The 13,117-nt window shown below is 40.9% G+C and overlaps 1 protein-coding gene across 1 annotated transcript; it reads left to right on the forward strand.

Moving 5' to 3' along the window:
* The first annotated feature begins 8,085 nt into the window (after positions 1 to 8,085).
* LOC118775597 (keratin, type I cytoskeletal 13-like) lies at positions 8,086 to 11,809 on the forward strand. Its single transcript, XM_036525590.1, has 8 exons — positions 8,086 to 8,612; positions 9,489 to 9,571; positions 9,707 to 9,863; positions 9,959 to 10,123; positions 10,382 to 10,507; positions 10,822 to 11,042; positions 11,137 to 11,183; positions 11,509 to 11,809. Exons 1-8 carry the CDS (start codon positions 8,196 to 8,198, stop codon positions 11,613 to 11,615), a joined length of 1,323 nt encoding a protein of 440 aa, XP_036381483.1. The 5' UTR covers positions 8,086 to 8,195; the 3' UTR covers positions 11,616 to 11,809.
* Positions 11,810 to 13,117: the final 1,308 nt, after the last annotated feature.

Below are 13,117 nucleotides of genomic sequence, written 5' to 3' on the forward strand. Positions count from 1 at the left end.
TCCCTGCTCTCTGTGATAAGTGCCATTACATCTTTAATGACAATAGTGTGTCAGAACTTCTCATCCAAAAGATATGTTTATAACTGACAAATTGACATAATGACTTTCAACAGGCACAGATGATTTATTTACCTACAAACTTTGGTTTGGGCTATATATATATATAGCACTCAAATCAGGCGCTGCAGATTCATATGGTGATCCTCATCTGACATGAAAGGAAGAGTAAGAAATGCAGGTAACTCCATGAATCAGTCCATGCTGGCGAGAGACAGTGCGTTTGGGAAGAGACTGTCGCTGGAAGCACTCCTGAACCATCCGGTTGAAGTCTGAAGCAGAGAATCATGCGCAGGGAAGGTATGTAACTTGCCAAACCTGCTTAATCAATGTAAACAGCAGTAGAGAAGAAGTTTTCACGGTCAATCATTTCAGTTCAGCCTTGTCCAGGGGCTCAGACAGTGCCTGACAGAGAGCCATCAATACCATGTCTAACTGCCAGGGTGGCAGCTGTGGACCTCTCTGTGGACAGAAACATCCTGGTGGCTGTTCCCTACAGGATGCCTCCATTGTGGGCTAGCCCACTAAAATAATCATCACAAACTTTCCATGAACTACCAATTCCTGCAGAAAACCTATCCTGATATCTAGCCTGGTACATCACCTATAGAAGCAAGTACTCCGCAGACAGTGGGCTCCAGCATTTTGCAGTGTGTCTAATCACAATGTCAGTAGCACCAGACTTATGCATGTGCTCTGCCTGTATCAACAGGTACAATCTGGGAGGAGAACCTCCCTGAGATTTCTGTATCATCATACAGTGATGCTTGAAAGTTTGTGAACCCTACAGGGGGTGGTCATTATTTTCACATATTATAGCAAAATAACCATACTAATAAAATAATACAAATAACCAAAGGAATGTGAGAGTTACTCATTGGTGAAGAAAGGGATTATGACCTGCTTTGGCTTCAATTCCCAAACTTGGGCTCAAAGGTTTCATATTTGACTTTCACCATATTGAGCCCACTCAACCAAAAATGTTTGAACTGCTGCATATTACAAAAGCCTGGCTGAAGCCTGAGGAGAGAGGGCCATCTGTGCTGGACAAGATTGTGCTGGACAAGTTTCTGAGGTCCTAGCCCTTGGACATGGAAAGGACAGTCAGCCAAGGTAATCTGAAGTCCCTGGACCGCATTGTAGAGTTGGTCAGCAAGCCACAACTGAGATTCTTCAGACCTCCTGATCTGAGTTACCCCCAACCTCAGCAGAGAAAAGGATGCCAAAGAGAACCAAGGAAGAAGGGAGCTACCAGGGGAAGGACAAAGGAGATGTAGAAGGCCTCTATTTGACCCTGTGGCCTGGAGATGCTATGAATGCAAGGAGAGCCGAGGCATATTTCAACAGCTAACAGAGAAGCTGAATTAATGTGTAATCTCCTTACCTCTTGTTGGCACATGAAGGGGCCCCACTGCCTCTACTTCTCATAAAGGAGGTGGTGGGGGGGTGGATGCTAGAGCTCTCCTGGGCACTGGGAGCATGGTGACACTGGTGCAGCCAGGGCTGGTAAGGGTAAGACAGGAGGGCCCCACAGACATGGTTTTGGTGTCTTGTGTACATGGGAACACTAAAGAATGTCAACAGGTGTGTGTCTGCGGATTCCATTCAAAGGTGTTGCCAGATTAAGGTTTAGATGGTTCCCAATTTACCTGTGCCCATTTTTTAAGGAAGAGACTGCTCGAGGATGATCACCCTGCACTAGAAAAGATAAAAACAGAAGTGCAAAGTTACCCAACCTGTGCGCTTCTGAACCAGTCTCTGAGAGGCTCTGCTGAGCCAAGTCCAAAGGATGGGTCTGATGACGGATGGAGAGGAGGTGCTTTGGTGTCTGGGAAGAAGGAGTCCAGCATCCAGCAGAATCACTGGGGACAGTTCGGCACCATCCAGCTACAGAATCCAAAACTCTTTTGTGCCTGAAGCCATGTCAATGAGATTGAGGGGAAAAAGCACCTGGGGTAAATCAGTTGAGAAATCCCTGATTTATTATTATATACCACCTCCTATATTATAGGATACTGAAAAACAAATGTGAACAAGACCTGCAGTTAGTGCTGCAAAAGAAATGGGCTTTGCTGAAATCAACTACACAGTAACAACAGACAAATGCAATCCACAGCTGCCTTTTCCTAAGGAGAGAAAAAAAAATACATATCTGTATAATGCCATTGTTATGTTTTCATCTTGATGTCCTTTCCTTTGGGTGTTTCCGCTGAAGTACATCTGATAGCATTTGCAAGCATGAACTGAGCCTGAACCAGACAGTCATTAGTTTTCATACACCTACGTGTCTCCCAGGAGGGAGGGTAAGAAGATAACAACCTTGATGGGTAAGTACCACACCTTGTCAGTTGCGAGTCAAGTCACCATGGACATATTCAGGCAGTGTCATTAAAATCTTCTCACAGAAAAAGGAATCACAGCTCCTACAATCCATTAAGAAATATCTTAAGAATAAATGTAATTTATCACATAGATACAATGAAATATGAATTCATTGACGTTCAAGATCATGTGACTAACAGTCATGAATAACAAATGTTTCAAAATGATTTCCGCTGGAAATCAAATCAAGAATTCGTTGCAATTTGAAAGACAATAGTCAAAAACAATGGGCATAGACTGATCTTTGTGTTGGCCAGAGGTCAAATCAATTCTTGCAAATCAGAAATAATTTTCAGTGGAAAATGAAACTGGATGAAATATTGTATTTCTTAAATGGACAGCACACTTTGTAAGTCATGTGGGTTGTTAATATGTTGCCTCAGTTGAGTGAATGGATGTTCTGAATGTTTCCCAATGATTCATTTTTACACCAGTGCATCTTTATATAATGGAAAAATACAGATAATAACCTTAGAGATAATTTATTATTGTGTTCTGTTTTTTTTTTGTGCATTTTGTCATTTTATTTATTTCAAAAAGATATATTACTCATATTTCCCTTTTACTTGAAAATGACTTCTGGTTGTGAATTTGTTTTTCAGTTATGACATGAATTGCAATTAGGAGTTGTATTGTTTGGGAAGTAGGTAAGCATACCACTTACAACTATAAAAACTGTTCAAACTGAATCAAAATGTGCTATATAATTAACCTCTCAGCTGAAGTCTAGCCAACACATACCATTTTCATGAATGCAACTGCTGATGATACCCACTCACAGACATACAACCTCCACAGTGTGCTTCTTAGTGATAGGGTGGTATCAAACTTACATGTTGCATTATGCATGACAATCTAAATGTATAATAATTAACACCCAAATGCTGCCCCTCCTTTTTCATTAGTACATATAATGTCCCATTAGCGTCAGGGTTTTAGAGACTTCTACACGCAATAACCAGCAGACATCCTTGTAACTGCCTTTTGGGTCCTGTTGCCTGCTGCTTCCCCAATCTTCCTCCTAACTAATGCTTGACTGCTTACATAAATGTTGTGGGCTGTGCAGTTTACTGACACACTACAAAGCTTCCATGAAAAGTCCATGCATTCAGTTGAAAATGTTTCCACATATATCATATTTCAATGAGTCCATCATGGCTGGGAGGAGTGCAATATTAAAGGGGCTATTAGCAGTAGAGCTAGTGTCCATCATAGGTGTAACGTTAGCATCCTCCACAGAGAGGTGGGGTTTTGCTGCATGCACTTCTACCTGTATCGGTTTTTGCCTGACCTGACAGCATTTTGATGGGTTTCAGCAGATAAAAACACACTCACTCAGCCAAGAATACTAACCACTAAGTGGTAATTACACTAAACTGTGTTGAAATTTAATGAATTACTCACAGAGCAGCAATTTTCTCACAGAGAAGCTGGGAAATGTCTTACATCTTTTGTGCACAAGTAGTTTCTCCTTCCCATCCCTCTGATCTGCCCATTCAGTTTGCCTGGTACATAGTTAATCAAGTCATTTGTACTGCAACTGTTTGTGTGTAATGTGATGTCATTATTTTGCAAGATAACCATATTTAAGTCTGTTTTCTCTCCAGAACCCTTCCACACAGGCAAACGCTGTAATCCTACTCCAGTTGGAGTAAATCATGTGCTGTTGGACACTGGACAGCCAAAGTCAAGTGAAAATAAACATAGAAAACCAAGTTTCTTTACATCTGAATTCAGCCCATTTGATAACCTCGCACAATTGTCAATAAAATCTTGCTTTAAACACAGCATAGTATGCACTCTGTGGTCTGAAACATGAAGGAACAGACTGCAAGACTTTCCTTAATAAACGTTTGACTCAACCACTGTGACAAATTAAGTTTGGCTACCCTAGGTACCTTGCTAGACGGAGGTTCAAATTGCAAAGTATTACCTCTTGCAAAAAGTTGGCATAGGTTGAGGGTGAGGCATGAATGAATGCCCAGGTCTTATTTATAAAGTATAGGATTGACAAACAAATTGTATCGAGTGCTTTCAGTTAGACAAAGCAGCAATTAAAGACAACACCTGTTTTCCAAAGACCTGAAGGCTGCATAATCTGTTATAATGAAAATAACCTGTAACCCTGCAATGTAGTTGCTCCAACTAGAGTCAAGGTTTAGCATGGAATCTCACAACCATAGAACCAAAACGCGATGACAGTACTTTGTGTAGCTAGTATGTTATCCAGTGGTTCTGTGACACTTTCCTCCATATCTGTCCGTAGTGTTGTCATGCTGTAGATGCATGAGGCAAGAGGACAGCAATATATCTATACAGTCGCAGTAACATTTTCTATAATTGAAACAGTAGATGGCTAGTTGGACCACTGTATCAATACAGCAGCAAATGAAAAATACTAATCGGACAGTATACAGTGCCATGAGAGAATTTACATAGTTGCCCAAGTATTTAGGACCACTTTGCAAGCTAGCTAGTATGAATCATTCACCAGTTCAGATCACAGGCATCATCCTCTCCATCAATGTTCAGGTGCTTCAGCCAGTTCCTGTGTAGGAGGCCACAGTGCACAGATGGTATCATAAAAGTCCTCTAAACTCAAGTTTAGGTAGTCTCCTATGAAGAATTCAACAATACTTTGAATTATTTTCATTCATATGGCTGGTATGCAGTGGCGTTTTTGGCATAGAAATTCTGGTGGGGCACCAATTAGCTTGTCAAGCCTATCAGTAACGACTGTGAGCCTCAACCTTGCTAGTTTGACTCCGTGATGAAACCCTTATAACACATTATCACGCCTAGCTGCTCACCTGCAAAATACAAGAAAGTAGCCTACCGGGGGAGCACAGATGGGCCTATCATTTAAAATAAATTATGTTTACATGTAAGTCGGGAGGAACATTCATTAACGTGCTACTCAATGTCCGACTCCCCTTTGTGAGGACTATTTAAATTCCACATACATACCACACACATAGATTCCGCTTGGAATCCCAGCTCAGCTTTTTCAGGACCCTGGCCACATACTGTACATCGCCAAACAATCTCTTTTGCAATGCAATCATTGACCTTACACGCAGGCTAAATTAAACTCCTGAAATGTCTTTAAAATGCGATGGACATACTCTGGACAACGAATGTATTCATTTTGTGTACAAGTCTACAGTAATATTGCTTATTTATTTACCTATTAATCTTGTGTAGCCTACAATGTTTTATGCATGTAATACCGTAAATCATGCATTACCAAACGGGGAGGCTAATACAATAGATAGCCAACACTGTTCAAGCTGAGCACACAGCCATAAAGCTCAATTACTGACTCACCTCACTACTTGAAAAGGAATGTGGCTCGGCGCTCTTTCATGTGTGCAAACCTTTCGATAACCCTGCTGCTGAAGTCCGTCAGTCCATTAATGTATTCATTTTCAATTGATAACATGGCATTTTTTTCAAAGTGCTAGCTGTTAGCAAGGGTTTCTTCTGGAACCACTTCGGATTATTCTTTCTTCCTTGGGTGATATTAATATTTTCTGGCTGGTGGGATCCCAAAATTTTGATTGGCAGCTTCTCTTCAAAAGGCAGAGAACTGAACTGGCCAAGAGGTTTTCAACTTCATTCATGGTGGTAGGCTATTTCAAAAGTTACAGCTATGGACTGCTACAGCTAGGCTACTATGAGAGTCTAACGCAATCTCGTATCAATAACGCGATCGTAAGGAGACAGCTATTATAGCTACAGTTAGGAGAAGATCTACAGCTAGCTAGCCAATTGACACATAGCTATGATTTCTGCGCCCTGCACTTGACCTTTGGCGTTACCAGTCGTGGGGCCGAGACAATCAGGCCCCACAGGCCAACATAGAAAATCCGATATGACATGCGCAGAAGGGGTTCCCTGTCATACTGTCAGGGCCATGGGTCATGGGGCTGGCCCCACTGACAGATACTTGCCAGCATGAAGCGCCTTATGGTACAGTACATTGCACAAACAATTTTTATTTCTTTGAGTGCATTTTAAAAGAGATATTACAAATAATATCTATGAATGGTTGAGGTATTCAAAATGAATTTTATTAATTGAACTGCTGTCCCTGAGAAATAAGAAAGTCCATGAAAGAACTCAATACCGCCATCTAGTGGTGGGGCCGAGTCCCATCGGCCCCTAATGTAGAGCCGCCCTTGCTGGTATGTACAAAAACTTCCAAGTTGTCTATTGTTTTTGCTGTTTTATCTAGCCTATTTCATGAATAATGTGTGAGAAAACTTTGAACTAACTGCACAGTGCTATTTTTAAAAACAAAATTATGTGACAGCATACTGACATTTTTAACTTGTATCATTTCATGCAGGAGTATTGAAAAGGCTCACCCAGTTTCCAGAAGTGTTTTATTTTCTCAGTTTACATAACTGAAGTTACTGTCTTGCAAATGCATTATGCAATGAGGACTAACAACTCCATCAGCCACCAGGCTCTGGGTATGGGGGTATGTTTTTCAAGGGTAATTTAAATTTACCACACAGAATTGTGTACCATATATGTAAAGATTTGCAGATGCACAAGTCTGAATAATAAAAAAAAACACTCAGCACCCTTGAGTCTAGGACAGCCCCTCAGTGTTTATTTGACCTAAAATGGTATTGTAAATAGCTTTTCATAAATGAATAATACTACTTACTTAACAAGACAACGTGACCAGAAGTCCAGACCTCTTAAGGAGCAACAAACAATACACCACAGATCACTTGGTTGCAGAGATTGATAGAGTAAGACTATTCCTCAGTCTGTAATATCCCACTCTATTATATTATATATCAGAACCTATTAGTGCACATCTCTGCGCAAGACAAGACAAGGACAACTTACTTGGCTCATGATTAGTGAATAAAAAGCAGCAACTCCAAAAGCACAGCTTCCCCCTGCTGCTTGACACAGGCACCTATTCTTCTGTCTGGTTTCTTTTTAAGGTCTATTCACCCACAAAATTTGTAATTGAATCGCCCATATAGAAGTTCAGGATTGCCTAGACAGAGCTTTGAATGGGCAGAGATGAACCAGAGATAAAATAAAATAAAATCTGTCAACTATTGCCATTTTCACAGAGCCTACTTAATTTTTTTGTAGCATGTAGGCTAAAGTAATTTCATAATACATGCTAACAGGTTTTATTATATAGGTTTTATGAAGAATGGATTTGCATATTTAATGCTCCAATCATAGCTGTAATTATGTTTTTCTTAAAAAAAAATAATAATAAAAATAATATATATATATTACGTTTATGTCCCACCAAGAAACAATTACGTACTTTTAGTATTTAGGCCTACTTATTTAGATCATTTAGAATTATATGGACTGTCACTTACACACTTGGTTTGCTGTTCGGGGAAAAAGACTGTCTAACTGGTATTTGAAAATCTACACATGTGTGACTCAGATACACCCTGCCACATAAACCTGTTCTTAAAATTTCAGCTAGCCCTAAAAGATGGACGTCATGCATCACGTTCGCTCATCCACGCCTAGTAATGTTTTTTTTTTGTTTGTTCTTTTTCCAGGGATCAAGCGGGGACACACCTGTGCGATGTGTGCTCAATGCCCATCAAGACAAATAATCATTTCGAAACACCCCGAAGATATTAACCACTCCCTTTCTGTCTTTCGGCTATAAATATTCCCCTACCTTTAAGTGCTTTGCCATCCACCGCTGTCTGTTCCATATTACCAGAAGACAACCCTCCACAGTCCGCACGACCATGACGAGCTCGATGTCAGCCCGAAGCTTTTCCAGCTCCCGCCCGTACTCATCCCTGTCCCTGTCAGGGGGGTACTCCCAGCGCATCTCCGGGGCGCGGGCACCAAGCGTGTATGGAGGAGCAGGGGGAAATAGCGTTCGCGTCTCCTATAGCGCTGGAACCAAAAGCGGCTTTGATCTGGCCAGTGCCCTCGCAGGTGGGTCCTCAGCTGTCAGCGATGTTGGCATCTCTGTCAACGAGAAGGCCACCATGCAGAACCTCAATGACCGCCTGGCCAGCTATCTGGAGAAGGTTCGCTCCCTGGAGTCTGCGAACGCCCAGCTTGAGCGGCAGATCCGGGAGTGGTATGAGAAGAAAACCCCGGTTACCAGGGACTACAGTAAATATGAGAAGATCATTGCAGAACTTCGTGGAAAGGTAGGTACATTTATTTTACTTTGAAATTAAATTATCGTTACTTATATGGTGGTGATACAGGCAGGGAGTGAAGACGCGTTTAATTGAACTAGAGTTTCCCGTTGGCATTTATTATTTCCCCCGTTATTTCTCTCGCCTTTTAAATAGAATTGAGACTATAATTAACGGAAGTTAAACAAAGCAACATTTTACAGTAACTAGGAGAATACATAAGTTTCAAACTGGTAACTTTCAAAACTTCAATGAAGTGTGTTATATAGACAGGTGTTATATAAACACCTACCATTTGGCATTTAATTATTGTAGCATTTAAGAATTGAATGTTTAAATCTTGTGTCTTGAGGAAATCAAAACAAAGAATAGTTTGTGTACAGCACGTGTATTGATGGAAAAGTTGTGTGTGTGTGTGTGTGTGTGTGTGTGTGTGTGTGTGTGTGTGTGTGTGTTTGCTTGTGTGTGTGGATGGTGGTGAAGGTCATGACATTGAAAGTATGTTTATTTTGCCCTTAATTTATGTATGTGGGCTACTGAACAAACCTGTTTCACTATGCACCATACTTTAGATTCAGGGTATAGTATTAGATCCTGAAACAAACTCCTCATTGAGCAAGTCTTATTGTGGTAAACAAGAAATGCATTGCATTAAGTGAATGAATGTTAATATATATTTTTTAAAACTTTTACATTTGCCTGGTAATGTAGGAATGCTACTACTCTAAAAGTCACCACTTTTGAATGGGGTTTCTTTTTTAGCCTGTGGTCCTGTCCAGCCATTTAGTTTTCATTCTTTGTGTATTATTAATCACCGCATGATATGTGATTGAAATGAATGTGCACTGTAATGCATCCTTTCTTTATGTTTCTCCTCTTTTTCAGATCAGTGTTGCCAGTATGGACAATGCAAGAATTATACTCCAGATTGACAATGCCAAACTTGCTGCAGAGGACTTCAGAGTCAAGTGAGTATAGCCTGCAAGATAAAATATACCATTGTTTTTTGGGGCTTATTTGGGCATACCCTCAGCTTGACTGAATTAATTCATGCCAGGGCATCAGTGTTGTGAGTTGCACATGTTAAATGAGATTTTCTTTAGGTTTGAGAGTGAGCTGGTCATGCGACAGTCAGTGGAGGCCGATATTGCTGGGCTCAGAAAGGTTCTGGACGAGCTGACCATGACCCGGTCAGACCTGGAGATGCAGATTGAGGGCCTGAGAGAGGAGCTTATCTTCTTGAAGAAGAACCATGAGGAGGTAAGCTCTCTGGACTTTTAAGATGAAGTGTTGCATTCAAAATTATGGAAAGAATCTCTGTGACTGACCTTTTTTTTTGCCATGGTTCTCTCCAGGAGATGGCTGCCCTGCGGGCCCATATGAGTGGCAGTTCTGTGAATGTGGAAGTGGACGCTGCACCTCAGCAAGACCTGGCACGGGTCATGGAGGAGATTCGAGCCCAGTATGAGGGCATCGTCGACAAGAACCGCCGGGAGATGGAGAGCTGGTACAAGGGCAAGGTGAGGAGCAGGCCCACTGTCTGGCAGTGAAACAATTGGCCATGGTCCTATTATGTTACCCTGGAACATTTGTAACTCATTCCAAGTCTAAGAATGGGGCTCTATATTCTCCTTAGTCTTGAATTACTATATTTTGGTAATGTTAATTGGAGATGTAAACTCACAGTAAATTAGTCATTATGGCAACTAGGTCTGAAATTTCTCTGGAATGAGTATTCTCCTCTCACACTCTCACCCTTTGTCCTTTCCTCCTTGCAGTTTGATGAGTTGAACAAGCAGGTGTCCAGCAGCACAGAGCTCATTCAGACATCCCGCAGTGAGATCACTGAGCTGAAGAGGACGCTGCAGTCATTAGAGATTGAGCTGCAGTCCCAGCTCAGCCTGGTAAGGACCCTTTCAAGTTTGCATCTAATGTTGATAATTCAGGCTTCTCTCCGTCTCCGTCCTAACAGACCTTTAATCAGAATCAAAGTATCATTAACATCAATCTCAAAACTGTCACCAGCTTTCTCCAGTACCTTGAAAATGGCTTTGAAATAACAATGATAATTCTTAATGCCTTGAAACATTGACATTGACATACGCATTGAACCATTTTGGCCCTTTGTTTATTCCACAAGCCCAAGCGAAGTAAACACAATAAACCGTAATCTATGGATTTCATTGGTTTTTTTGACTGATCTTGTTCTTTTCCACAGAAATCGGCACTGGAAGGAACGCTGGCAGACACTGAGTCTCGCTACAGCCTCCAGCTCAGTCAGCTCCAGGCAATCATCAACAACCTGGAGATGGAGCTGTCCCAGGTGCGCATGGACATGGAACGGCAGGCCAATGAGTACAAGATGCTGCTGGACATCAAGACCCGGCTGGAGATGGAGATCGCCGAGTACAGGAGGTTGCTGGATGGAGAGGATGTTGGGTAAGGGCAGACGGGCCTGCTAATGAACACATGCGCTTTCTTTTTCTGTGCTAGAGATGTATTTTTTTCTTCTAAATCTGAATTTTCTTTTCAGGAGATCTGCCATCACTACCAAAAAGGTTGAAGTTGTTGAGGTCAAACGTAAGTTTCTGTGGTTCTTTTGATTACCATTGTAATGCCATACTAACTTAAATGCTTCACATCTGGGTCCTGAAATGTTTTCAGTAATGAAGCCTGTTTCAACTTGACATGGTAAATCTCAAAACTGCAATGATCATAATATACTATAATGCTCAATTACATAAGTTGTATTACAATATGTTCTACATATGATTTCACCATAATTTCATGTATAATTCTGAATTCACCTATTTGTATGAGAAAGCTTTTTCGATAAATACTGCGAGGTGTATGCTTAGGGTTCAACCCGTGTATTGACTGTCATACTTTTGGATGTTTCTTAAAGCTGATCCAGTCGTAACTAGGAAGGTGCGGACAGTGATAGAGGAGGTTGTGGACGGCAAAGTGATCTCTCGCTCTGAGGACGTGGACGTGAAGGTCGTGAGCAAGTAAAGACCCCTGTGCCTGACTCCTGATGGTCCAACAGATGTTCTGCAGTAAAGGCTACGAAACTGCTTCATAACAACACTGACAAGTTTAATGAGATGAGATGAGACTGTAAAGTGCAGTGGAATTCCAACTATGTACTAATTTGCCCATTGATTGTTCATCTGTTGCAAAATTAAAAAAAAATGTCTACAGTGGTACATCTGTGTCCAGCACCATTTTTCATGTCATTGTCACTTCCATTATCTTTTCTAAGATGACTGGTGATGTGTCTGTGTGTGTGTGTGTGTGCTGGGGGGTGTCTGTCGTTCAATCCCATAAATTTGCTTCTGTCACCTTTTATTAAACAATTTGTTTCTTAAGTATAATTTTAGTCTCAATATCCCATTTTAATGAACTACTGTGTCCTTACCCTTACCAACAATGTCCTTACCCTTACCAACTTTTTGCACACCTTTACATTTCCATTATAAGCTTCAAGTATAGTATTCTATCTAGTTCAGACTAAGAGGTTATTCATCACCCACCTGCTTTCCCATTTCTATTCCCACATCCAATCAATATAAAGAAATATCCTTTCTGATCAACTTTCCAACAGGATTAGGGAACTGTTTCCATATCAGTCATACATGAGTCATGCACCAATAGACAAGTATTTAACCCACAGCAACACTACACATCACATTTCCTTCTTAAAACCATGTCAGGGGGTTTTAACCATATCTGAACAATACACATCATGTTTCAAACTAAATACAGAACAGTTGGAGAACAGACAACTGTGGATGGTAAACATTTATGGTTATGACAACTACAAAAAAATTTAGCACTGGCAGAACATAAAGTGCTGAATATTTTAAAGTGCTTAAGCATTTCATGAAAATGCATATCTCATAATTGCCCATAGGTAAGCATTGTCATGGATTACTTTGCCCTGATCTGATTTTGTATTCCTCGCATTCCTGGCATTTGCCTCCTTGTACTTTTGATAACTAATACTTTAAATGTACCATCAACGTTTCCAAGTTCACTTTTAGCACAGGCTGAGCCCTGTTAAAAACCGACCATGTCATTTGCCATAACGCAGCCAGTGCCTGCGTGTGAGTGAATCAGAGGCATACATGTGTTTTCCCCTCAGTACTTTGACACAGCTGCACAGGTAGTTGCTGTGAGACGAGCCTGTTGTACAATTGTATAACAACAAAATATACAATCACAAACTGTGTTACATAATGGGGGGGGGGGTACAAAAGAGTATTATCAAGGCATAAAAGTATTAAAGCATCAAGAATTTGACTTTATGCGGGCAGTAAGTAAGTAAGGTTCATTTTCCACCAATCAGTACTACCACACATGGAATATCACAAACCATATTGAAGATGTGACTAATCTGAGCCCTGCATTCCTAAGAAACTATACTATTTACATTTACATCTACATTTATTCATTTGGCAGACGCTTTTATCCAAAGTGACGTACAAGAGAGTTACAGTACAACACAAGCGAAA

The sequence above is a fragment of the Megalops cyprinoides genome, chromosome 1, assembly GCF_013368585.1.
Source record: "Megalops cyprinoides isolate fMegCyp1 chromosome 1, fMegCyp1.pri, whole genome shotgun sequence".
Classification (NCBI taxonomy): Eukaryota; Metazoa; Chordata; class Actinopteri; order Elopiformes; family Megalopidae; genus Megalops; species Megalops cyprinoides.

Bases quoted from the DNA above. Each gene is read 5' to 3' on its own strand.
- LOC118775597 (XM_036525590.1), top strand. From the start codon at position 8,196: ATGACGAGCTCGATGTCAGCCCGAAGCTTTTCCAGCTCCCGCCCGTAC. The intron at 10,508-10,821 runs GTAAGGACCCTT...TCTTTTCCACAG, and splicing joins TGCAGTCCCAGCTCAGCCTG to AAATCGGCACTGGAAGGAAC. The intron at 11,184-11,508 runs GTAAGTTTCTGT...TGTTTCTTAAAG, and splicing joins TGAAGTTGTTGAGGTCAAAC to CTGATCCAGTCGTAACTAGG.